The sequence below is a fragment of the Sinocyclocheilus anshuiensis genome, unplaced genomic scaffold (genome assembly GCF_001515605.1).
Source record: "Sinocyclocheilus anshuiensis isolate Anshui unplaced genomic scaffold, SAMN03320099.WGS_v1.1 scaffold208, whole genome shotgun sequence".
Taxonomy (NCBI): domain Eukaryota; kingdom Metazoa; phylum Chordata; class Actinopteri; order Cypriniformes; family Cyprinidae; genus Sinocyclocheilus; species Sinocyclocheilus anshuiensis.
This window is the reverse complement of record NW_015557186.1, coordinates 243,082-267,182: the sequence shown is the minus strand read 5'-3', so window position 1 is coordinate 267,182 and position 24,101 is coordinate 243,082. Positions and strand designations below refer to the sequence as shown.

At 33.8% G+C, this 24,101-nt stretch overlaps 1 protein-coding gene across 1 annotated transcript in view; it reads left to right on the top strand.

Moving 5' to 3' along the window:
- The window catches only part of LOC107678700 (ryanodine receptor 3), a 196,980-nt gene that overhangs the window by 73,458 nt on the left and 99,421 nt on the right, over positions 1-24,101 (top strand). The window contains exons 22-37 of the mRNA XM_016474072.1: positions 141-245; positions 375-377; positions 3,553-3,656; positions 4,631-4,714; positions 6,202-6,361; positions 6,859-7,006; positions 9,045-9,247; positions 10,554-10,728; positions 12,524-12,732; positions 16,591-16,790; positions 16,901-16,967; positions 18,673-18,833; positions 18,910-19,075; positions 21,223-21,309; positions 21,414-21,640; positions 22,760-23,552. Coding sequence (XP_016329558.1) covers positions 141-245; positions 375-377; positions 3,553-3,656; positions 4,631-4,714; positions 6,202-6,361; positions 6,859-7,006; positions 9,045-9,247; positions 10,554-10,728; positions 12,524-12,732; positions 16,591-16,790; positions 16,901-16,967; positions 18,673-18,833; positions 18,910-19,075; positions 21,223-21,309; positions 21,414-21,640; positions 22,760-23,552 — 2,892 coding nt within the window. The remainder of the gene's footprint in view (positions 1-140; positions 246-374; positions 378-3,552; positions 3,657-4,630; positions 4,715-6,201; positions 6,362-6,858; positions 7,007-9,044; positions 9,248-10,553; positions 10,729-12,523; positions 12,733-16,590; positions 16,791-16,900; positions 16,968-18,672; positions 18,834-18,909; positions 19,076-21,222; positions 21,310-21,413; positions 21,641-22,759; positions 23,553-24,101) is intronic.

The following is a 24,101-nucleotide window of genomic DNA, read 5'->3' as shown; positions in this document are numbered from 1 at the left end:
CTTGGTATTGTTGGCAGAATTCGGCCCTCGGCGAAAACTAATTGAGGAACCCTGCTTTAAAATGAATGAAAATGACAAGTCACCCATAGAGTGTTGACCCAGTCTCCAGTCTCTGATGGTGGTGTGTTTGTGTGTGTCAGATCGCGATGCCTCCTCATCTGGAGAAGGTTCGAGATCGTCTGGCGGAGAACATCCATGAGCTCTGGGGAATGAACAAGATCGAGCTGGGCTGGTGCTACGGGAAGGTATCGCTCCGACAGTCACACAAACACACGCTGATTTCAAGAAGTTGTGTGTCACGTGACCTGTGCTCGTCGTTTGTTGAGTGCATCGTTTTGCTTTCTCTTTTATAATTTGCTCTTCAATTAAAACAGAGGGTAAGTGACTTATAACCATCCTCCTGTCATTGTGCCGTCCAGATCAGACCCGTCATGCTCATGTAGTGTCATCGATGTGATTGATTTACTCAGTAATAATTAAACACATTCGTTTCCTCTCTGGAAATCTCAGATTCGTCTCAGGTGTCTTTAACCCTCATAATGCATTCAGTAACTATTTATTTTATAAAACAGTAATAACTTAATGTTTTTCAACTAAAACTATTTTGTATCTTATAGGCAGCTTCTCATTAATGAGCGAATGTGAAAAAATGTTAAAGGTTTGAATGTTACTGTGTTATTACTGCATTTACCCCTTTATTATTAATTTAACAATTGATAAGTTCTCTAAAATTTTAAATTTCACAATATATATTTAAAATTTTTAATTATGCTCTCTCTCTCTATATTTAATGATATTTTAATTTTTTATTTTATATATATAAATATATATATATATATATATATATATATATATATATTATATTTAATACAATGATATACAATGATATGTGTATTTAATTATATTTTTATAATTTTTATTTATTTAATTTTATTGATATTTACAATATTACTGTTTTTTTTGTATTTCTGAACAAATAAATGCAGCCTTGATGAGCAGAAGAGACTTCTTTTACTGTTTTTTTTTTTCTGTATTTTTGATCAAATAAATGCAGCCTTGATGAGCAGAAGAGACTTCTTTAAAAAACTTTACAAATCTTTCTGATCCCAAACCTTTGAACAGAAGAGTATTTATATATATACATATATAATTTATGGGAAAATTTTCTTTGAGTATATCATTGTATGAAATTTATAAGAACATATATTCTCAAGAATTATCATTATTAACCTCATTGGAATTGATTTAATTAAATTCCTATGAATCATGAACTCATGATTGCTCAAAAACAGTCCAAATTTATGAAATCTGCATATTTATTTCTAACAAAACAACGTAAATATTGCTCAAATTTGTTTAAAAAAATTTTTTTCTTGCATAAACTTTCACTTTCAGATGAAAAAAGTGATCAGTTTTTTTAATGCTGCAATAGTTTATCAATAAATGACATATTCATGTTCATCAACAAAACTCAGTCCAAAAGTGTGTGAGACATGGAGAAAAGGCTAAATATGTTATATCAAAGTATATATTCATATTCATGTTCATCAACAAAATTCAGTCCAAAAGTGTGTGAGACATGGAGAAAAGGCTAAATATGTTATATCAAAGTATATATGTTTGGCACTAATTTATCTCCATAGATAATTTTATGGAAAGTATTTTTGACACTAATGGTGCTCCATACATGCATGGGTCAAAATGACCTGAACATAAAATGTTTGTTTAAATGGTTATATCTCTTAAAAAATAATTGTAAAAAATCTGAAAAAAAATAAATTGTGTATTTTTAGGCTCGTAAAACATTGTCTCTTCTGGGTCCGAATGAGCTGAATGCATTATGAGGGCTAGACGTGTTTCGGGCCCTTAAAGACACAGCTGAATGTGTTTGTGTTGTTTTTATGATAAGCTCAGTCATCGATTCTCCCTCATCTTCATCTCTGGTCTGTAAATGAGCAGGAGTTTCACTCTGAGGGCCGTTTGGCATGAGCTGCTGATCTCAGAGTTTAATGTGTGTTTAACGAGCGCTCGTTAGTGGACGCCTGACCCCGAGCTCCAGCTCTGCTTTAAATCGCTGATTCTCGATATCCACGACTCTTCTTTCGTCTGATCTTAATCAGACGAAAGTTCATTCATAAAACTTGAATGAACTTGTGTAAAGATCTAATCTAATATGTGACGGAAGGATAAGAGCTTTCAGACGGTGTTTATGCCTCGATGCATCAATGCATCTTTAATATAAGTGACGGGAAAAGAGTTCAACTAGAGGCGTTTCATGCAACTCAAGAGACTGAACCAGAACGCTTCAAATTCTAAACTATTTCGTTATTTATTTACATATATCTTATTCTGTGTATCAATAATGTAATGCAATTCTCTAATTACAAATTGAGACTGAACCAGACCACTTTAATTTTGTACAATTTATTTACTTATTTTGTTACTTATTTAAATATTAATTATATTTTCATATTTATTTATTTATTCATTTATTTACTAGTTTACATATTTATTTATTTATTTACTTATGTATATCATATTCTATGTAGTCTGTACTCTTATTACTTTAGGTTTTGTATTGTGGTAAAGCATTTTGATCGATTTTAACGGTGCTATATAAATAAATTTGATATTTAATTCTCAATTATTACAAAGTGTTTCATGCACGTCAAGAGACCGAACCAGAATGCTTTAATTTTTTTAATGCAACATTTCTGTTTATAAAGTTTTTTCTCTTTGATACAAACTAGAAATAAACATTTTTTTTTCAGGAAAAATTTAATTTCTAATTAATTCTGCTTTACACAATACAGATTCTTTCAAAGCAGGGTTATTATAGTTCGCTAAAACTAGAACCGTAAAACAATTTTTGTCACTTGAAATTAAATAAACTTTAACTGAAATATATATATAAAAAAAAAAAAATACTAATAATAATAAAAACTTAATTTCAGCTAGTTGCTAATACAACATTTTGCATTTTCATTTAGTTTAACTTGATGTATTAAAATAACTCAATCTAAAACTGAAATAAAAATAAATAAAAACTGTATAGACAGTTTTAAAAAAGCAAAAACTAATAAAAAACACAATCTTAAACTAAAATGAAAGTGAAAAAAAAAAAATGTAAATATAAAAAATACAAAAAAATATATATATATATAAAAAATATAAAAAAATCTTAAAATAAAAATGCAACATATTAATATAAAAGTATAATAGTATCTCAATAATACCCTGTTTCAAACCAGCTTTACATTAATGAACAAAAAAATATCCTTGTTAATTTGTCATTTATGAGATTTAACATTCAGATCAATTCAGTCGTCATGTGGCGGAGTATTAGTTTCTCAGATCAGTCTCATGTAAACTATGCTGCATGTGTGTGTTTGTTTCTGGTTGATGAAAATCCTCATCAGCTCTAGTGAAGCTCTCAGAAACTCTGGTGACGTTCCCGCAGTGCTTCTGATAGCTGTGTATCAGTGAGCGTGTGTCCTCATCTGCTCCGTATGCTCCCGTGTGTTCGTCTGAATCATGCGTGTTCGTTCTCAGATCAGAGAGGATAACAAGCGGCAGCACCCATGTCTGGTGGATTTCTCCAAACTGCCAGAAACCGAGAGGAACTACAACCTGCAGATGTCCACCGAAACACTCAAGTGAGAGCCGCGTCACTCTTCAGGATCAAACATGCTTTGAAAAAAGACATGCGTTTTATGTCATTTGGGCTGTTTTTATCTAATTATACACGCAATGTGTCAAATAATCAATCTTATTAAAGCTAAAGACATTTATAATGTTACAAAAGATTTCTATTTCAGATAAATGCTGTTCTTCTGAGCTTTCTATTCATCAAAGAAACCTGAAAAAATTCTACTCAGCTGTTTTCAACATAATAATAATAATAAATGTTTCTTAGCAGCAAATCAGCATATTAGAATGATTTCTGAAGATCGTGTGACACTGAAGACTGGAGTAATGATGCTGAAAATACAGCTGCGCATCACAGAAATACATTATAGTTTAACAGATATTCACATAGAAATAAGTTATTTTAAACAGTAATAATATTTCACAATTTTACTGCTTTTGCTGTATTTCTGATCAAATAAATGCAGGCTTGGTGAACAAAAGAGGCTTCTTTAAAACACATTAAATATCTCACTGTTCAAAACCTTTGACTGCTCGTGTAATTTAAATCATCATTGTGTTAAATGAAAAAAACATGAAATAGAAATCATAAAAAGTAGCTTTAGAATTTTTTCCCCCTTTTTTCATTTTCTTTTTTAATTTTAAATTTTTGGGTGAACTATCCCTTTTTAGTTAGTTTTTATTAATATGGATGTTTTATGTTTTATTTTCAGATTTTTCAATTATTATTTATTAATGAAATTATACTCTAAATTAGAAACTCAAACTGCCAGTAGTGAAGTCATTGAATCGTTCATTCATTCATTCGATTCGTTCAAATGGCTGATTGATTCAGGAATGAAGTAAATGATTGAATCATTGAATCACTGGTTCACCCGATTCGTTCAAAGCGCAGATTCATTCAGAAATAGTGTGTGTTGGAGCCACACAACAGTTCTGCTGCGGCTTTAATAGGCACTCAGTGCTCACGCGTGTGTTTCAGGACTCTGCTGGCGTTGGGCTGTCATGTGGTCCAGGTGAAGGTCAACGCTGAAGAGGAGCTGAAGAAGCTCAAGCTCCCTAAGAAGTGAGTGTCTCATCAAGCCGATTCACATGCACTCAATAAATGCATTGCCACACATTATCTGCTCATGTTCATGTTTGAGGCATTAACGCGAACACATGTTGCTTCATTTTTAATAGCATTACTCTTTCATCTTCACAAGAGTGTGATTTTAGTATTATTAATATATTTACATTTACATTAGCGACTTACAAATGAGGACAATAGAAGCAATCAAAACTAACAAAAGAGCAACAATATGTAAGTGCAAATGACAAGTCTCGGTTAGCCTAACGCAGTACACGGTATAAAATATATAATATAAAATATAAAATACCAATTTGGACTGTAATGCGTAACTTACATGTAATATCATATCATATAATGTAGGCAGATATAATATACTGTTATAGTTTTTTATTTATAGTTTGAATTAGATTTTATTTGTATATTTTTAGTTTAGTTTTTATTTTAGTTAAATTTTTAGTAATTTCGTTGCATGCTTCTGACATTTTTTATTCGTTTGTGTTTTTTAATTATTACTATTTAGCTTTAATTTATTTTTATTTCAGTTTTAGTTTGTTAATTTTTAGCTTTTATTCATTTATATTTATCATTCATTTATAGATTTTGTTAATATTTTGAATTAGATTTTATTTTTATATTTAAAGTTTTTTTTTTCAATTTTAGTTACATTTTTATTAATTTTGTTGTGTGCTTTTGACATTTTTATTAGTTTTTGTGTTTAATTTACTTTTATTTCATTTTTATTTATTTTTTATTTCCAGTTAGTAATTTTAGTGCTTCAACCAGTGTTATTTTAGCATTATTAATATACTATTATAGTTCTTATTCATATTTTCAAATACACTTTATTTTTATATGTGAATATTTTTCACATTTCAGTTGTTTTTAGTAATTTCGTTTTGTGCTTTTGTCATTTTTATTAGTTTTTTTTTTAATATTACTATTTGTGTTGAAATTATTTTCATTTCAGTTTTAGTTTTAGTTCATTTTTAGCTTTTATTAATTTATATTATTAATATATAGATTTCATTAATATTTTGAATTAGATTTTATTTTTATATTAAAGTTTTTTTCATTTCAGTTTTAGTTTTAGTTCATTTTTAGCTTTTATTAATTTATATTATTAATATATAGATTTCATTAATATTTTGAATTAGATTTTATTTTTATATTAAAGTTTTTGTTTCAGTTTTAGTTGTTTTTTTATGTGTGTCACTTTTATTAGTTTATTTTTTAATTATTACTATTTAGGTTTTATTTATTTTTTTATTTCAGTTTTAATTTTTATTTATTTCCCGGTTTTCCTGTTCATTCAATAAATATATTTCTGTTTAGTGTACATTATGTCAAAGTTGCAGTGATTTTCCAGCTGGTTTATATGATGACAGGCGCTCGTTAGGCCTCATTGTGTGTGTAGTGAACTAGAAAGTAAGGGCACTAGACAGTAGTTGTTGTTTCATTAGCGTGCGGTGTGTTTTCTGCAGTTATATGATGTCTAACGGCTACAAGCCGTCGCCGCTGGATCTGTCAGACGTCAAACTGAGCGCCGCTCAAGAGCTGCTGGTGGACAAACTGGCAGAAAACGCTCATAACGTCTGGGCCAAAGACCGCATCAAACAGGGCTGGACCTACGGCATCCAGCAGGTGAGAGAGGATGCTGGGATATCGCTCACAGCGACATGTGTTTCCCTCATAATGCAGATAAACAGCCCATTAATTCCGTCCAATCGGAACGAACGTTTCAGTCTGAGCCAATCACAGCACGCCTCTCTCTCTCACTCTCTCTCTCTCTCTCTGGGGAATCTGATGGAGGAATATAAATTCCACAGATAAAAAGGTCTTTATCTAGAATTCCAAAGCTTTTATCCAATTTTAACCAAATGTGATTTTTGCCTTGCTGTACTGGTGATGTAAAAGGGGCAAGGTAATTTTTTATCCATATGACTAAACCTTCAGAATCTCTACCACGGTGTACTGAGTTGAGTTTCCATGAGGGCACTATGATTTCAGAGTAACTTGCAGGACACTGAGTGGACACATCTGATCTACACCATGTTTCTGTTAGAATTAGGGTGTCAACATTTGTGATGCTAACATTTGTTTCTCTCTCTCTCTCTCTCTCTCTCTCTCTCTGTCTGCAGGATGTGAAGAGCAAGCGAAACCCTCGTCTGGTTCCGTACGCTTTACTCGACGAGCGCACCAAGAAATCGAACCGCGACAGCCTTCGGGAAGCCATTCGCACGCTGATCGGATACGGATACAGCGTCGAGCCGCCCGACCAGGACGCCGGTGAGCACCACAACACCACTGCACTCTTTAGAAATTAGAAACAAGGAGACACTGTCACAAAAATCTTTGACCAAAGACCTTTTTTTTTACTTGTCAACATTTTTTTTTTACTTGCATTTCAGATTTTATTTTTACTTTTCAATTTTTTTCAGATTTTTTAAAATTTTTTCTTCTCAATTACTTCTAAACTTTTTTCAGATTTATTTTTACTTCGTTTTTTTCTTTGCAATTGTTTTTCAGATTTTTAAATTTTTTTTTCTCAATTCCTCTTTTATTTTTTAGATTTTTTTATTTATTTTTACTTCTCAGTTTTTTTCAGCTTTTAATTTAATGGGTTTTGTTGTTGTTGTTGTTTAAATATCTTTAGGCTTTATTGTTGATCTATCAGTGACAGAGACTTCACTCTTTTCTTAATGACAAATAAGTCATTAAATCCCCAAAATCTGGAACTTTTTATTACTTCTCAATTTTTTCAGCTTTTCATTAATATTTTACATTTCTTTAGGTTCTATTGTTATTCTTTTGTTTATTACTTATTATTATTGGATGAAGCAAAAGAAAACTACTCTTTTAGAAAACTCTCTCTTTTTTATTATTTAAAGTAATAAGCCCTTATGTCCTAAAAATCTGGAACTTCTTATTACTTTTCAATTGCTTCTCTTTTTTTTCAGATTTTTACTTCTCCATTTTTTCAGATAGCTCTTGATTGATCTCTTTTGTTTTTATTGTTATTCTTGTGTTTATTGTTTTATTACTGTTTTGTGCTTTCGATTTTCTCAGTGTTTTATATTATCTCCTCTTAAGCACTTTGGTCTTCATTTTATGTATGAATTGTACAATATAAAATATTATTTATAATAATGATCATTTAAAGTCACCTGTAAATAGGATATATTATTATATATCAGAGCATGTTATTTTTTGTTAGAATAAGCTGTAATATCAGTTAAGGGTTAATTATGTGCATCAGTGTTTAGTGGAGTTTAAGGAGTGAATTAACTCTAATCGTAGTTTAATGAGCAGTAGCGGTGGTTTGTTCAGCTGAGATCTCAGTGTGTGCTTTCTCTGCTTCTGATTGAATTGATTCTGTGCTTCATTCACTCGCTGATTTTCTGAAGCCTAATCCGAACGTTGATGGAGGGTTTTAAAGAAACTCAGTAATGGAGCTCATACAGATGCTGGTCAGTCAGCCTTTATGACTTGAGTTGATTAAATCAAAGAGCAAATGATCCACTGAAGCTAACATATGGAATGCCAAAGCTGCCAAAATAGTAAATAAATAAATACATATAAATACAAAGCAAATACAAGTGTAAAGACTCCCTTTTTTTGACATCGGTTTGTTTATTTTGGCATTTATTTATTCATTTTTGTTTTTTAAATTTTTTGTATATTTACGTTTTTTTTTTTACATTCCTTTATTTATGCGGTTATTAGATTTTTGATTTATGTGATTTTTGTTTGTATATTTACTTCTGTATTTATTGATTTAGTTTTTTTACATTTCTTTGTATATTTATGTTTTTATATTCTTGTTTTTTGACATGTCTTTGTATATTTATTTAGTTAAGGTTTTGTTTGCATATTAATGTATTTATTTGTACAGTTTAGTTTTTTTACATTTCTTTGTGTATTTATGCATTTATTAATTTTTCACATTTCTTTGTATGTTTATGTATTTATCTTTCTTTGTATATGTATTTATGCATGTATCTTTGTTTGTTTTACATTTATTTGTATATTTATTTATGCATTTATTTATGACTTATTTTGACAGCTGTGGCATTCCATATTAACAAGCTAAAAGATTTATTTATTAATTTTTTCCCCTAGAACTTACGGTCACATCATAACATCAAGCTATCAAAAGAAAAAATGTGATATATTTGGACACATGGTGTTTCACTGACAGTAGTACACTAACAAGTGCTGACATAAAAGAACAGTAAAAGCAGCAAACACTTTTGGCTTTTGATGCTACAGCTGGTTTAGCAGCTGTTTTTGTACCGGTTTTGTACGTGTGTTTGCTGTGTCTCAGGTCACGTGGTGGAGCGGCTGAGCATCGATAAGATCCGTTTCTTCCGCGTGGAGCGCACGTACGCGGTGAGGACGGGCCGGTGGTATTTCGAGTTTGAGGCGGTGACAGGTGGAGACATGCGGGTGGGCTGGGCTCGGCCCGGCTGCAAACCCGACGTGGAGCTGGGAACGGACGAGCAGGCCTACGTCTTCGACGGTCATCGGGTGAGTGGGGAAACGCTGAAGCCCGTCAGACCTCTTCTGACTACCGGAAATGGAGAAAGGATTACCAAATCCTTGCTCTCGGAATGAGATTACATATCATAATATAGGCTGCTAGCTGTGTAAAGAACAGCAGGTCGAATAGGCAGCGTTGACTCGCTGTGTGTGTTTTTATTTGATAAGACCGAAAACAGAACAATACTAACATCCCCTTCCATTTTTAAAAAAAAATTATTTAAAACAGTCCGAGCTTCGTCTGAGCCACAACAAATCCATAAAAACTCACACATAGACTATACATGCAACTGTTAGAAACTACTTTTGACTCGTTCATATATACAGGGTTAAACGACAGTTAAAACTAGATATGTACATTTTCTGAAGAAAATGTGAGTGGTGCTTGCCGTGGCAAAACTCGGCACTAGGCACTATTAGTAACCCTAATCGTGTTAGCATCATGTTAATAGCATGCTAATTTTTTAACATTTCGTTAGCAAACATGTTAACATGATTAGCATGTTGCTAGCATGATGCTAGCATTTTTAACAAGATGTTAACATGATTAACATGACGCTAGAAACATGCTAACATGATTAGCATGTTGTAAACATGTAGTAAGCATGATTAGCATGTTGCTAGTATGATGCTAGCACGTTTTTAACAAGATGCTAACATGATTAGCATGATGCTAGCATTAGCATGCCATTAGCATGTTTTTATCAAGATACTATTATGTTTACCATTAGCATGATGTTAGCGTGCTATTAGCATTGTCTTAGCACTTAGCTAGGCGATCCCAACATGTTTTAGCATGTTTTAGCACTTAGCTAGATGATGTTAGCATGATATAGCATATTGTTAGCATGATGCTAGCACATTTTAGATTATTTTAATCATATTTCAGCAATTACCTGTATTTTTTTGTTTTGTTTTAATCACTATTAGCATGTAGCATCTATCTATTTTTAATTTAAATTTTTAATTTATTTTAGTTTATTGTTAATTATTAACTAGTTAACTATTTATTTATTTTTTATGAAAAGGTGATTTTTTTTCATACAAGTTGTTTACAGCAAAATCAACAGTATTAAAAAACAAAACAAAAAAAAACAGCTAGAGATATTGCTGTAATATTGCTAGTATTCACTGTATGGCCCAGCCGTAACTGCATGTTTGATCCAAATCACAACCAAGATTGGACTAAATGAGATGATCTGATTCTCTTTTGATCAAGCCATTTTCTAGATCTGATCTGGTCCGATGACTTTTTGTGTTTTTACATTGATCTGAAGGCATCTGTGCTTCTCAGGGTCATCGGCTCCACACGGGCAGCCGTCTGTTCGGCCGCTGCTGGCACGCCGGGGATGTTGTGGGTTGTATGATCAACTTGGAGGACAAATCCATGATCTTCACCCTGAACGGAGAAATCCTGATCACCAACAAGGGCTCTGAGCTGTGCTTCGCCGACTTTGACATTGACGACGGTTAGTCAAGTCAAGCTTTATTCATAGAGACCAAGTTTTACACACCTGTAGTTGAACCAAAGTGCTTTATAGTAAAATAGAATCAGGATAAAAAAAAAAAGTTAAGGAAATATACATACAATACATGCATACATCCATCTAAAACACAAGTATTGTAAAACACACACAGCATCGCTTGGTTAGAGAACTTCATCTGATCTGATTTCAATGCCTTAATGACCCTGAAAACAAACCTTTGGTGCATCTGTATGCTAGTGTAAAAAAAAGCTAATAAAGCTTATATACACATAAATATACATATAAATAAATTAAACATACAGTATAAATGTATGATACACATATTCATCCATACATATTATGCATTTATTTATTTATTCTTTTTTTTTCTTTTGTGTTTTTTTTTTTTTGTCATTGTGTATTTATTTTTTGACATTTCTTTGTATATTTATGCATTTTATTTATATTTTAGTTGTTTTATATTTCTTTGTATTTATTTATTTTATTTATTTTTATATGCATTTTTAAACATTTAAATATACAATACACAGACACTCAAGTGTATATATATATATATATATATATATATATATATACATACATACATACACACACACACCTATATATATATATATATTAGTGCTGTTAATCGATAAAAAAAATTAACTAATTAATCACATGCTTTTTCTGAAATTAATCGTGATTAATCGCACCTACCATTAAACTTTTTAAATATATTTTATATTGCAATAATTTCACATTTAATCTTCAAATGAATGTAGAAACAACATAAAGACAGTATATTTTTAATATTTGTTTAATGGCATCTTTTTTTATGACTGAAGGAGGCCATTGGTATCACTGACACCAATACTACTGATGCCTATATAAATTTTTTTTTTTCCCTAATATTTAACCATCGACTATAGCCATTCAACAACCAGTGTCATATTTAGCTAGTGTCATATTCAGTGTCATATTAAAGTCGTTTCTTTCACGCTTTGATATGAAATGATAAAGGCTACAGCGCGCGCCGGCGCCTTTGTGCATGCAATTGAAGAGTGCGCGCCAAGGAGCCTACAGTACCGTGGCGTTTCCGCGCTCGTTTGACTCGCGCCAGGCGCTGAGGTGAAGTGGAGTGCGTGTCTGAAACGTCTCCTGTTTGATGTGCTCGTAAAGACGTTCTGAGACTAAATTAGGAAGAAAAAAGAGACAGTGGCAGCAGTTATGAGTGGGGTGGCCAACACTAGCCCCGCCCCTGCGTCAACGGCGTTAAATATTTTTTACGTGTTAAACTGAAAAAATTAATCGCCTGCGTTAACGTGCTAATTTTGATGCTGTTAATCGATTAAAAACAATTAGCTAATTAATTGCACATTTTTCTGTAATTGATTAATCACACATAACATTTGAATTTGAAGTCAGAAATTTTCATTTTTTCACATTGAATCTCCAAATTAATGTAGAAACAACATTGAAGAAATTAACGTTTTTTACTGTACTCTCAGAGAAACAAACCAAAGTATTGATGACATCAAAAACATTTGTCCAAAAAGACCCGTTTTTTTTGCCCCAGCTTCCTGTTTTAAAAGGAAATACATCAGTACAGAAGCGAAACAGCACTCGTCTTGTGGTTTTATGGAGTCTTTAATGTTTTTCTGTGTTTTGAGTGTTATTTTATTGTGGAGAACGTTTGACTGAAGAACATCAGAAAGACAAAATCTAGTGTTTGGATATTATGTTGCATATTCCGATCATTCTCAGCCGTTGGATCACCGTCGGCATCTCTGTTCTCCAGGTTTCATCCCGGTCTGTAGTTTGGGTCTGTCTCAGGTGGGCCGTATGAATCTGGGGAAGGACGCCAGCACCTTTAAGTACTACACCATGTGTGGCCTGCAGGAGGGCTTCGAGCCCTTCGCCGTCAACATGAACCGCGAGGTGACCATGTGGTTCAGCAAACGCCTGCCCACCTTCTGCAACGTGCCCAAAGACCACCATCACATCGCGGTGAGCCTCGAGACCTTCCTTTCATTCTGTGTCCCGTCGAACCTTAATGAACTGCTTTTGTTCCTGAAAGAGCTGTTCTGGGTTCCTCCAGGACCTCACATCGATTCGGATGGAAATGTTCCAGATCAATATGAATGCATCTGTTTGGTCCTGTATAAGGGTTTGTGTGGCTCTAAAATGATCTTAATTCCACAGATTAAAGCCTTAAAATGTCTTAAAGGGGTCATAGGATGCCCATTTTCCACAAGTTGATATGATTCTTTAGGGTCTTAATGAAAAGTCTATAACATAGTTTGGTTAAAATTTCTCAATGGTACTGTAAAAAACAACTTTTTACCCTGTCAAAAACAGCTCTTTTCACAGCGACCCGTTTTGGTGCATGTCCCTTTAAATGTTAATGAGCTCCGCTGACCCCGCCCCTCTTCCGAGCTGCTCTCAGAGAGACTGTTTACTTTAGCTGCATTCATCGTGAAACTTGCTAATTAGCACATTATTAGGAAAGGCGATTAGCAAAGATTAATTAAAAAACATTATACTCACTTCTTCTGTAGATGAAGCTGGATCACGAATGATTCGCGCGAACATAGACATATTTATGTAGATCAGAGGCGCATTCCCTTCAGAAACAATGTAATCCACTGCGTCTTCAGCGGCTCAGATGTCGGGAGTAAATGACGACTGCTATGTTCATTATTACATCCAACAACAAAACACCTCAATCGCTTAGGAGTCATTCTTGTCTACATCTGCTCCGGCGGTGAAACAATGGAGGACTGATGACAGCTCACTCAGGGCGGAGCTAAGGTAAAACGCTACTGTCAATCAAACTATCGTGGGAGGGGCCTGTTTTTGTGACGTCACACAGACAGGCATCTGAGATCGGCTCGATTTGAGAAAGGGGTAAAGATTTTAGTAGATTAACAAAAAACCACTGGTTGGATTTTTATCATTATAGGGTGGTTGTGTACACACACTGCCAACACACATTTCGGTTCAAACAACTTGTAAAAGTGCATGTAGCATCCTATGACCCCTTTAAATCAGAGCTGAAAGTCTTAAATTCATTACATGTTGCAGCACCGCAAAAAATTGACATCTTCCTCAGTATATTTGTCTTGCTTTCCGATATAAACATCTAAACATCCTTAAATCAAGATGCATTTACTAGAGATGCAAAATGAACATAAGAAGTCTTGTTTTCTGTGAAATTGAACAAAGTGAGTTTATGATTAAAATAAGAACAAATATCTGCCAGTGGGGTTTGAAAACTTGTTTTCCCTTTGAATTACATAGATTTTTCTGAGCACACTGGCAGATATTTGTTCTTGTTTTAATCATAAACTCACTTCATTTTGATCAGTTTCTCAGAAAACAAGACTTGGTGTCTTCTGTCATTGTGCTTCTCCAGTAAATGTGTCTTGATTTAAGGATGTTTAAATGTTTGTACTGGAAAACAAGGCATAATGCAGTGCCATCAGAAGGTACAGTAAAAGTTATTTCCATATTAAAGATAATCAACGAAGAATGCTCACATGAATGAAATTTGCATTGATATAATCTTCAGTCCCCTTCAACACAACTCGAGTGGTGTCATCTGTCACAAAATAAACCGGTATGAGCATCCAGCTAATCATGAAAACATTTCTGAGTCCAAAACAAAAACAAGCTGTGTTTACTCACATGGTGAAATGTCCCGATAGCGGTTTTTGGAGACATTTTGTGGCAATCTGGCACATGACATGGACATCCCAGGACGTTTCCTGTACAGTTGCTGTAAAAAAAATAAATGTTCAAGTTAACAAAATACAATTTCTGCCTATGTTTTAAACAAAAATAACATGACTTTTTACTGGGTTACTGTGCAATATTAGCAGTTTCATTTTCATAGCGATTATTTTCATTATGATTGTTAATAAACAGGCTAAATTAAGCTTGCGATTAGTACAAGTTCATGACATTAAAACAGCAAGCTCAGCAAACAGGAAGTAATTGAGACAGTCTGAAACGAGCAACAGGAAATTATGTAACTAAAATGTAATGCAGCCGACAACCCAGTGCAACATAAGATTTCTAGATGTAGATAGCAGCACAATCAGAAATGAAAATCAAAATGATTTGATACACACACACACATATACATATACATATACACAACACACACACAATTGGCAATTTATATAAATGCATTTACAATACATGTTGCAATGAATCTGAAACATAAGACCAGCAATGTAATTTATTATATTAATTTATGACATTTTGTAACTTATTAAATGTATTTAACAAAATCAATTGTTTTGACTATTTATAGTTAATAAAAAAAATATAAAAAGATTTTTTTAGAAAATATTTCATAATTTCTGTTTAATTTCCTAATATGTCTTAAAATATTATTTATTAAATCATTAAAAGGAATCTACAGTGACTAAATACATATAGATATAATATTATACATATATTATAACATTATAATAAATATATAACAGTTTATAAAAATCAATATAATGAAAATATGATACATAAAAACAAAATACTTTAAAATTTGCGCAATTTCTGTATACTTTTCTAATATTTCTTAAAACACCATTGTTAAAAAAAATTGATATCTTAATATTGGATCTACAGTGACTAAATAAATATAATAATTATAATAAATATAAAATAATATATTAAAATAAACTTTTTTTAGAATATATGTAGCAATCAATCTGACACATAAGACCAGCAATGTAATTTATTTGTAATTTATATTAATTATGACATTTTGAAACTTGTATTAAATTTGTATGAAACTTTTATTAAACAAAATCACCAAATGTTGATTTATTTAGTTAATATATGAAAATATAATTTAGAAAAACAAAATATTTATTTAGAAAAATTTTCATAATTTATGTTTAATTGTCTAATATTTCTTAAAATATTTTAAGTTAAAGGGATAGTTCACCCAAAAATGAAAATTAGCCCATGATTTAATCACCCTCGAGCCATCCTAGCTGTATATGATTTTGTTCTTTCAGACGAATCCAATTGGAGTTATGTTAAAAAATGTCCTGGCTCTTCCAAGCTTTATAATGGCAGTGAATGGGTGTTATTTTTCAATAGCCCAAAAGAAGTCCAATAAAGTGCATCCATCCATCATAAAAAGTGCTCCACATGACTCCAGGGGGTGAATAAAGACCTCCTGTAGCGAATCGATGCGTTTTTGTAAGAAACATATCCATATTTAATATCCACCGCACCTTACGCTACGCCTACGTCATCCGCCGGAATGAACGCACGTACGACAGTTAGCGGAAGCTAGAGATTACTGTTTATAAAGTTTTAAATATGGATGTTTTTCTTACAAAAATGCATCGATTCGCTACAGGAGGTCTTTATTCACCCCCCGAGCCGTGTGAGGCACTTTTTATGATGGATGGATGCGCTTTATTGGACTTCTTTTGTGCTATTGAAAAATAACACCCATTCACTGCCATTATAAACTTTGGAGGAGCCAGGATTTTTGAAATATAACTCCGATTGGATTCGTCTGAATAAAGAAAGTCATACACACCTAGGATGGCTTGAGGGTGAGTAAATCATGGGGGGATTTTAATTTTTGGGTGAACTATCCCTTTAAGCAATTTTTAAATGAAAAAGTAATAGAAATCTGTACAAAGCTGCATTTTCAAACTTGCAAATACAACACTGTGCTCGCTAGACGAGAACATATTGATGCATTGTGCTCCTTTAATTTATTCCTTCAGTTTTCTTTCATTGGTCTCGAAAAGGTCATGAAAACGTCTTAAATTGACCTTCGTCAAAGCTGCAGAATCGCTGTGTATGCGCGGTGTTTGAATCCCGCCGTGTGTGCAGGTCACTCGGATCGACGGGACGGTGGACGGTCCGCCGTGTCTCAAAGTCACCCATAAGACGTTCGGGACGCAGAACAGTAATGCTGACATGGTGTTCTGCAGACTCAGCATGCCGGTGGAGTTTCACTCCAGCTTCAGGAGCAGCTCTTGCACGCACATCAACGGCCTGAGTGAGGACGAGCCGCTTAAGCTCAGACACAGGTCAGAGAAGAAGACAGCATGAGATATCAGTGTGATTCCGGCATTCTGAATGAGTCATCCAGAGCTCTTGTTTGTTTCTTTGTTTGTTTATCATCTGAACGTTTCTAAAGGCATCCAGTGAAGTCCACCAAACACTCGGATGAAGGCAGGAGAACAGATTACAGCAGCATCACCACAGTAAGTCATCAGCATCGAAGCCTCTTCTCCTCCAGAACCGTTATGAGAATAAAGGTTATTGATATTTAATTTAGGTTCTTTTTATTTGCATCTTTCGTTGTCAGTGTTTTCTATGTTCCTTTAAAGCGCCAGTGAAATAAGTTCTGTCATTATTTAAGGTGCATTCACTCCAAAACAACAACAAAAACTATAACGATAAATATAATAATAACTATAACAGTATCTATAATTACTGTAAAGATAAGTATAACAGTAAGTATAATGATAAATATAACTATAAATGTAACAACAACTATAATAATTAAAACAATAAATATAACAGCAAATATAATAACTGTACTGATAACCATAACAAACAAATATAGTAACTATAATGATAAATATAATAACTATAATTGTAGATATAAAGTTATATATTAAATAAACGACAACTATATCTGTAACTATAACAATTACTATAATAATTATGATGATAACTATAATAATAACTGATAAATATAGCGATAACAATATAATGATAACTTTAATGATGAGTAACTATAATGGTGACTATAACTATAACAACTACAACGATAACTGTAGTAATATATATATATATATATATATATGATGATAAATATAATAACTAGAATGGTAAATACAACATTAAATATAATAAAAACATTATAACAATATAGTTTAATATAATAATAATGATGATAACTATAATCATAACTATAACTATAATGATAAATATATAGCGATAATGATAACTATAATAATCATAATTATAATAATAATTTATAAGGAAGAAAAAGAAAAAGTAGTAACAATAACTATAACAATATCTAAAACTATAACAAATAACTATAATGATAACTGTAACAATAACTAATAACTGATAAATATGATAACTATAACTATGATAAATATAATGATAACTGTAATAACAAACTAGTGATAATGATAAATATAACTATAATGCTAAATATAATTATAATAATATAACTACAACTGTAATGATAAATATAATAACTAAAATAACTAACAATATCTAAAACTATAACAAATAACTAATAACTATAATGATAACTGTAACAATAACTAATAACTGATAAATATGATAACTATAACTATGATAAATATAATGATAACTGTAATAACAAACTAGTGATAATGATAAATATAACTATAATGCTAAATATAATTATAATAATATAACTAAAACTGTAATGATAAATATAATAACTAAAATAACTATAACAATATCTAAAACTATAACAAATAACTAATAACTATAATGATAACTATAGTGATACTGATAAATATAACTATAATGTTAAATATAATCATAACAATATAACTGTAATGATAAATATAATGATAACAAAAATAACTATAATAATATAGTAACTATAATGATAACTATAACTTGCATTCACACCGACAAATAGTAAACGTAATCGCAGCACACGCTTTAAAGGTTCGATTTTTGTGTGTTTTTGATTGTGAATGTTTTTATTGTTCGTTATTCTCTTTGTTGTTATCGTTGTGGACTCTGCTATTCGCTAGTGATTGGATATTATTGTTATAGTTATTGTTCTTGGTGTGATCGGGCCTTTATTGACCCTCAAGCTCCAAAAAGAGCTCCATGTAATGTTTGTGAGGTCATATGACTCCTCAGGATGTGTGATTTGAGCGTGACGTCTGCGTCTGTCTCCTGCAGTACTATCATTCGGTCAGGATATTTGCGGGTCAGGACCCATCCTGCGTGTGGGTCGGATGGGTATCCCCTGACTACCATTACTATAGCAACCACTTCAGCCTCAGCAAGAACCGCACAGTGACCGTTACCCTGGGAGACGAGCGGGGCCGCGTGCACGAGAGGTGAGCGCTCACGGTTACCGTGTGATGTGTTGTGATGGGTCATGTGATGCACTGACGTCTCTGTGTCATGTGACAGCGTGAAGAGGAGTAACTGTTACATGGTGTGGGGTGGAGACGTCACCAGCGCCGCCCACGCGTCCGGCCGCAGCAACGTGGATTTAGAGATCGGATGCCTCATCGATTTGGCCATGGGTCTGTTAGCATTCACCGTCAATGGCAAAGAGCTTCCCAGATCATACCAGGTACCGTCAGCTCATCACTTAACACTACTGTAACTATAACCATAACTATAACCAATCATAACTGACAAAGAGCTTCCCAGATCATACCAGCTACAGTCAGCTCATCACTTAACACTACTGTAGCTATAACCATAACTAAAACCAACCAAAACTGACAAAGAGCTTCCCAGATCATACCAGGTACCGTCAGCTCATCACTTAACACTGCTGTAACTATAACCATGACTATAACCAATCATAACTGACAAAGAGCTTGCCACATCCTACCAGGTACCGTCAGCTCATCACTTAACACTACTGTAGCTATAACCATAACTATAACCAACCAAAACTGACAAAGAGCTTCCCAGATCATACCAGGTACCGTCAGCTCATCACTTAACACTACTGTAGCTATAACCATAACTATAACCAACCAAAACTGACAAAGAGCTTCCCAGATCATACCAGGTACCGTCAGCTCATCACTTAACACTACTGTAGCTATAACCATAACTATAACCAACCAAAACTGACAAAGAGCTTCCCAGATCATACCAGGTACCGTCAGCTCATCACTTAACACTACTGTAGCTATAACCATAACTATAACCAACCAAAACTGACAAAGAGCTTCCCAGATCATACCAGGTACCGTCAGCTCATCACTTAACACTACTGTAGCTATAACCATAACTATAACCAACCAAAACTGACAAAGAGCTTCCCAGATCATACCAGGTACCGTCAGCTCATCATTTAACACTACTGTAACTATAACCATAATTATAACCAACCATAACTGACAAAGAGCTTCCCAGATCATACCAGGTACCGTCAGCTCATCACTTAACACTACTGTAGCTATAACCATAACTATAACCAACCAAAACTGGCAAAGAGCTTCCCACATCCTACCAGGTACCGTCAGCTCATCACTTAACACTACTGTAACTATAACCATAACTATAACCAACCATAACTCACAAAGAGCTTCCCGCATCCTACCATGTACTAGGCCTGGGCAATAAAACAGTATCGTTATTTATTGACGGTACACCATCATCGATAACGATAGAAAAATTTTCCGATATATCGCAGGATAGTTTCACATTTTTTTTAATTTAGAGGCGCGTGTTATTGACAAGCAGTAGCCAACAGAACACACAAACACATGCTGAAATGAGTCTGTGCATGCCTGCAATGAGGAGACTGTGAATAAAAAAAAGGAATATTAGTCGAATTTAAAATAAAAATTCGCATTCGAATGCAAAAACGGTGGATTTGAATTTCAGGAGTGCGTCTGGGAGCTTATCAGTGGCTTTTGGCCAGTTTTGACCACAAGGTGGTGCTGCCCCCAAACTTTTTGCGTACTGTCAGGGCATGGTGTCGAAGACACATACCGAGTTTCGTAACGATATGCCAGTGCGTTCGTAAAATATAGCATTTTGTGACAAAATCCAAAATGGGAAAATTGGGTATGGTTCGACTCGGCATGCTTCACCGAACCTACAGAGACCAGTTGTTTATTTTTGGCAAACCATTCAGAAGTTGTAAAAATAGCCATTTTTCATATCTCCTGACCACTAGGTGGCACTGTGCCGAAACTGTGCAGGTAGCCTCAGGTCATGGTTGTTATAACACAAATAAAGTTTGGTCTCAATATGCTAAACCATTGCAGAGATATAGCCTCATGTTCATTTTTGCGTGCTCTTCGTCGAATTCGTTTGCACGTTATTCGAGAATCAATAAATCAATTAATCAATAAATTATGAATAATTTATTGCTATTGTGTGAATATTACGTAATCATGTAATTGATAAAAAGTAACTCTAGTCTGATTACAAGTATTTTAAAATGTAATGTAATCTAATTACAAGTACTTCATTTTTGGAATCTGATTACGTAATCCAGACTACATAACCCAGCACTGATTATATAATATAACTATAACAATATCTAGAACTGTAACAATATCTATAACGATATCGGTTACGATAACTATAATGATAACTGCTGTATAATGATAAATGCAGCAATAGCGATATCTGGTACTGTAAGGATAACTGTAATACTGTGGCAAAGAGCACCACTGATGTAGTGAATCACCACACAAACACAGAGGTGAGATGTTAAATCAATGTCTGAAAGGAGTGTGTGTCGTCCAGGTGGAGCCCAGCACAAAACTCTTTCCTGCTGTGTTTGTGCGGCCCACAAGCTCAAGTCTCTTCCAGTTTGAACTGGCCAAAATCAAGGTGAGCACATCCTCATAGCTTCATACGGTCATATTAGTGTTCATGAGCTGCTCTGCACTGTGTGAAGCTCTCTGATCCGCGTTTTTATGACTCCTCTCCTGCAGAACGCCATGCCCATCTCGTCGGCCATCTTTAAGAGCGAACACAAGAATCCCGTTCCTCAGTGTCCTCCACGACTGGACGTCCAGACCATTAACTCGGTGCTGTGGAGCCGAATGCCCAACACCTTCCTGAAGGTGGAGACGGCCCGTGTCAGTGAGAGGCACGGATGGATGGTCCAGTGTGTGGAAGCGCTGCAGATGCTGGCTGTACACATCCCCGAGGAGAACTGGTACACACATGCACACAGTCCCAAAAAAATCAATAATCAAATAAAACTAATGTACAAATTATTTACATGTTTTACATTTATAAATTATTTCTATTTATCATATTGACTACATATTATTAATGTGTTCTTAATAAAAATTAAATACATGTGGAAATATACGTTATTTAGTTGTATTATGTTTATTTATTTAAATTAAATAAAAAATTTTTTTTTTAATATTTGTGAATATAATTCAAAAAAATTTAATTAAAAATAAATACATCTATAAATATAAATTATATTTTAAATATAATTCATTAAATGTCTTTTCAATTAAAAAATACATTTAGAAGGATAACACATTTAATGTAATTTACAATTAAAATTAAATACATTTATAAATATAAATCTATAATTATTATTTTATAAATATAATTTAAATGATTTTTAAATATTTATCAAGATAATACATTTTATTTAATGTGCATTAAATACATCTAGAAATCTAAATGATTTCTATGCATTATATTTATAAATATAATTAATTTAATGTGTTTTTAATTAAAACAAATACATTTATAAGGGTAAGACATTTAAATTTAATTGAAATTCTATTTTGTAATTAAAATTAAATACATTATATGTATTTTTAGCATTAAAAACTTTTATAAATATACATTTTTTATACTTAATATATTCATGAATATAAATCATTTACATTAAATTAATTATTTGTAATATTTGTAAATGTAATACATTTTATGTATTTTAATAAATTGTTTTAATGAAAATAAAAATATAAATATGTATTATATTTATAAATATAATTTTAATTGAAATAAAATAAATTTATATTTAGATTAATTTTATAACTACAATTAAATAATTTATTAATATAATAATTTCATTTATCTTTTTTTAATAATTATAAATATATTTTTAAGTATTTTTAGTCATGCATTTTTTATAAATAGACTTTTAGATTTATTATAATATTTATTGTCATTTATTGTTTTTTTTATTTATTTGATAATCATGCACCCAATTGAATTATTTATGCAATCAGGTGTATAATTAATGCAGCATCTGTAAGTTTTATCAGTGTGTTGAGGCAATGATTAGTGAACGCTCGTGCCACAGGTGTGTGGACATCATGGAGCTGTCGGAGCAGGAGGAGCTGCGTAAGTTCCACTATCACACGCTGAAGCTGTACTGCGCTCTGTGTGCTCACGGGAACACACGTGTGGCTCACGCGCTCTGCAGCCACCTCGACCAATCGCAGCTGCTCTACGCCATCGACAACCAGTACCTGTCGGGGATGCTGCGCGAGGGCTTTTACGACGTCCTCATCAGCGTGCACCTGGAGACAGCCAGAGCTGCCCGCCGCATGATGAACAATGAGTTCATCATCCCCGTCACGGCCGAGACGCGCAGCATCCGCCTCTTCCCCGACGCCTCCAAACAGCACCAGCCTCCAGGCGTCGGGCTCAGCACGTGCCTCAAACCCAGACTCAGCTTCGGCCCGCCGTGCTTCATCAGCAGCAAGCGCGAGCAGCACCTGTACAGCCCAGAGATCCCGCTGGAGGTGCTAAAGGAGAGGGCCATCCGCATGCTGACGGAGGCTGTGCAGGGTGGAGGAGACCACATCCGCGACCCCGTGGGCGGAAGCGTGGAGTTCCAGTTCGTGCCGATTCTGCGGCTCATCGGTGCGCTGCTCACCATGGGAGTCCTGACCAGCCGCGACGTGCACAAGATCCTGCTGCTCATCGAGCCCGGAGTGTTCAGCGAGCACAGGGACGACGGCGCCAAAGAGGGGCTGACGGGAGCCGAGGAGAAGGCGGTGGAGGCCGGAGAGGAGGAGGAGGCCAGAGATGGGAAAGAGCTGGTGAAGAGTCTGCTGGAGAAGAAACTCCCCGAGTCTGTCAAACGACAGGTGAGACAATTGACGGACAAAAATCGGTAAGCCCCGCCCCTCAAACGCAGATGAGCCAATGGCAGTCGAGTATCAGTTGCAGAGGGAGCGAAACTCGGACATCTGTAAGTTCCAGCGCCATAGAGAAACACTGGGAGATCCGAAGCTCGCATCAGTTTAATGGTGTTTATGCTACAAAAATGGAAAAACTATGTGCCTGGGGTACTCGTAACACTAATTCCAGTTATCCTGAGAGGATAGGCAATGCAATTTATTTTATTCCATTTTCTAAATCCAACCAAAACAGTGCAAAATGTCCCCTTCGTTTTTTCGGTTATTTAAGTGCATCATCCGGGTATTTAAAGTGCACTTTTTCTTTTTGGAATTTTCAGCGTGAACACACTACTCACACTATTTATACTACAAAACGTCATAGAATAGTGCATAAGTACGCAATTTGGGATGCATCTAGTGAGTCCATGCTAACGTACAAAACTTAATAGCGAACTGTTCTCACATCATGCACCGTGCAGTGAAAGTCAAAAACACATAAACGAAGGTCTATATTAG